At 43.0% G+C, this 4018-nt stretch overlaps 1 protein-coding gene across 1 annotated transcript in view; it reads right to left on the reverse strand.

The window, feature by feature from the left end:
- The window catches only part of LOC109923567 (feline leukemia virus subgroup C receptor-related protein 2-like), a 96436-nt gene that overhangs the window by 90335 nt on the left and 2083 nt on the right, over positions 1-4018 (reverse strand). The window contains exon 2 of the mRNA XM_048599983.1: positions 2799-2939. Within this exon, the coding sequence (XP_048455940.1) occupies positions 2799-2939 (141 nt within the window). The remainder of the gene's footprint in view (positions 1-2798; positions 2940-4018) is intronic.

A 4018-nucleotide genomic window follows, 5' to 3' on the forward strand; every position in this document is an offset into this window, starting at 1 on the left:
CTAACGGGATTGGACAGGGTAGATGCAGGGAGGATGTTCCCGATGGTGGGTGTGTCCAGAACCAGGGGGTCACAGTCTGAGGATTCGAGGTAAACCACTTAGGATGGAGATGAGGAGACATTTCTTCACCCAAAGAGTGGTGAGCCTGTGGAATTCATTACCACAGGAAGTAGCTGATGCCAAAACATTGAATGTATTCAAGAGGCAACTAGATATAGCACTTGGGGCGAATGGGATAAAGGTTATGGGGAGAAAGCAGAATCAGGCTATTGAGTTGGACTCTATCTATGGTAGCAAAGCCATGACAGTCAAGAATGACGCAGCAGGCTCGAAGGGCCAAATGGCCTCCTCCTGCTCCTATCTTCTATGTTTCTATGCTTCTATTAGGACCCTAGGAAGTACAGAGGATGACAGTTTAGCTTTAGATTACAGGAGGATATAGATGGGCTGATCAGATGGGAAGAGCAGTGTCAAATGGAATCCAGTAAATGTGAGGTGATGCACTTGGGCAGGACAAACAAGGAATAACATGATGAACGGTAGGCCACATGGAAGCACTGAGGATCAGAGGGACCTTGGTTTGCACGTCCCTTAAGGCACACAGTGGTTAAGGAGGTACATGGTGTATGTGTCTTTATTAGTCGAGGTATAGAGTATAAGAGCTGGGAGGTTATGCTGGATCTGTATAAAACATTGGTTAGGCCACAGCTACAATATTGTACGCAGTTTTGGAATCCACATTATAAGAGGGATGTGATTGCACTGGAGAGGGTGCAGAGGAGATTCACCAGGATGTTGCCTGGGATGAAAAGTGTAAGTTGTGAGGAGAGACTGGACAGACTGGGTTTGTTTTCCCTGGAGCAGAGGAGGCTGAGGTGGGATCTGACTGAGGATATAAAATTATGAGAGGCATAGACAGAGTAGATTGTGAGAATCTCTTCTCATGACATTTGTGCCTGAGAATAGAGGGTGCAGGTTTAAGATGAGGAACAAGTGGTTTGGAGGAAATCTGAGAAAAACATTTTCACCCATGGGTGGTAGGAATATGGAACATGCTGCCTGAGAGGGTGGTGGAGGCAGGTACTCTCGCAACATTTAAGAAGCATCTGGATGAGAACTTAAAATGCCAGGGCATTGGAGGATATGGACCAAGTGCAGATAAATGGGATTAGTGTGGTTTGTTGTTTGTTCTTTGGTGTAGACATGATGGGCCAAAGGGCCTGTTTCTATGCTGCGTGCCTCTATGAAATAACAAGGCAAGAGGGATAAAAACATAAGTTGCTGGAAAAGCTCAGCAGGTCTGGCAGCGTCTGTGAAGAAAATATCAGAGTTAACGTTTCAGGTCCGGTGACCCTTCCTCAGAACTCCAAAAATGTTAACTCTGATTATTTTCTTCACAGATGCTGCTAGATCTGTTGAGCTTTTCCAGCAACTTCTGTTTTTGTTCCTGATTTACAGCATCCACAGTTCCTTCGGTTTTTATAAGGCAAGACGGATGTTGGGTTAGAACAGGAAGAGAACAGATTATATACAAGATGTCTTGGGAACAGAGGTGAGAAACAGCACAATCAGCATGAGACATAGAATGGAAGCTGTGGACTTGGCAGGAGCAGAAATTCATGAAGTAGAGAAAGGTGATTGCATACATCCAAAACAAATGGAATGGAGTCACAGAACCCAAGGATTCTAAAATAAGTACCAAGGTTAATTATCCAGATAACATTAAGGTCCATGTTTGCTCTGGGTGAATAATTAATTCTTGGTTCAATTTGAAAAGCGAATAGGAGAAGAGAAATGTTGTTTAGGCTTAGTAGTGAGTATGTATTTGTATTTGGGATGTTGCATATCCTGAAATGACCTTTGAGAAGTGGTGGTGACCCACCTTCTTTAATTGTTACAACGCCTGTAATGCAGGCACATCAAAATGGTGCCTGAGTGTGGCAACACTTAACACTGTTTTGTTTTAAATACATGTCACAATAAATCATTCAATCGTTCAATTCAATTCACCCCACCCAATTATTTTATGTTGTGGTTTGATTCACTGAGTGGCGTGCTAGGCCACTTTAAAAAAATGTATTCGTGGGATATGGATCAGTGCTTATCGCCCGTCCCTAGTTGCCCCTTGAGAATGTGGGGGTGAGCTGCCTTCTTGAACCGCTGCAGTCCACCTGCTGTAGGTTGACCCACAATGTCATTAGGGAGGGAATTCCATGATTTTGACCCAGCAACAGTGAAGGAACGGCGATATATTTCCAAGTCAGGATGGTGAGTGGCTTGGAGGAGAACTTGGAGGTGGTGGTGTTCCCATATATCTGCTGCCCTTATCCTTCTAGATGTAAGTGGTCGTGGGTTTGGAAAGTGCTGTCTTAGGATTTTTGGTGCTTTTCTGTAGTGTATCTTGTCATTGGTACACACTGCTGCTACTAGCCTGGGGTTCTGGAATACTGTTCCAGCGACATTTCGCCTAGAATATTTGTTTTACTAACACCAGGACATTAATATTGTGGGAATTCAGTGATGGTAATGCCACTTATGTCAAGGGGCAATAAGATTAGACTCTTTCTTGGTGAAGATGGTCATTGCTCGGCACTTGTATTACATGAATGGTACGTGTGTTGCTGAGTCATACAGGTTCTATGGCAAGCACAGTATAAGGCCCTTCGGCCCATCATGTCTGCATCAGTCAAGAACAAATATCAGCTATTCTAATCCCATTTTCCAGTATTTCGCCCATAGCCATGTATTCTTTCTTCTGCAACATTTCACTTCTGAATTAGAATTGAATGGAAACTTACCATAGGTAACAACAAGTAGAAAAAATGGCATATTTCTGATCATTTGCAGTATTGACTGGATGTAGGAATAATCCAGCATAGGTTTGGCAAGGATAGCTGCCTGTGCTTGGCTTGGTGGAATATCTGGCTTCTCCTGAAAAACTGATAGAAAAGAGCATGATTATAATTCAGTTCCAATGTAAGTCATTTCTAAGCCTTTAATTCCCCCTTTTGTCTAATGCAATGTCCATTGTCTTTTCATGCATTAAGTATTTTCACAGTCTTTTCTAACTTGCAGCTTTGATCAGAGAAAGCAGAAAAACTGCAATTGCAATAGGTAATAATATTTCTAGCAGCCAATAATAATGAATTTGGTTACTATATCAAAAAAAGGTCAAGTTACGATCGTCCCATAGGACCATGGGGCTGCTCTTACATTAGACAGAGACGACCGCTAATGGTTTACCCTGAGGGTCACCAGGCCTCAGGCGAGGGGAGAGGTTGAGAAGGAGAGTACTTCATGACAAACTCAGCTAGTGTGGGAATTGAACCCAAGCTGTTGGTATCGTCTTACATCACAAACCAGCCATCTGAGCTGAGCCCAAATATATTCTGTAAGTAAGACCTGGATATTAATACATAGCACAAGCTCTTTTTAGATCTGAGAACACACAGCCAGGGTCACAATCATTAAACAAAGAACTGCGGATGCTGAAAATCTGAAACAAACATAAACAGAACAGTGTTCTGAGGAAGGGTCACTGGACCCGAAATGTTAACTCTGTTTTTTCCTTCACAGATGCTGCCAGACCTGCTGAGCTTTTCCAGCAACTTTGTTCTTGTTCCTAATTTACAGCATCTGCAGTACTTTCAGTTTTTATAAACAGAACAGAGTTAATGTTTCGAGTCTAGTTCTGAAGAAGGATCACTATACTCTAAATGTTAACTTTGTTTCTCCCTCCATTGATGCTGGCAGATCTGCTGGGCTTCTCCAGCAATTTCTGTTTTGATTGTTTCACAATTATTAATGCTGTCTGACTCAATTTTTTTTTTCTATTCATTTTGTGGGATGTGGGTATCACTGGCTGGCCAGCATTTCTTGCCCATCCCTAGTTGCCCTTGAGAAGGTGGTGGTGAGCTGCCTTCTTGAACCGCTGCAGTCCACCTGCTGTAGGTTGACCCACAATGATATTAGGGAGGGAATTCCAGGATTTTGACCCAGCGGCACTGAAGGAACGGCA

Source organism: Rhincodon typus, chromosome 8 (assembly GCF_021869965.1).
Source record: "Rhincodon typus isolate 14 chromosome 8, sRhiTyp1.1, whole genome shotgun sequence".
Taxonomy (NCBI): Eukaryota; Metazoa; Chordata; class Chondrichthyes; order Orectolobiformes; family Rhincodontidae; genus Rhincodon; species Rhincodon typus.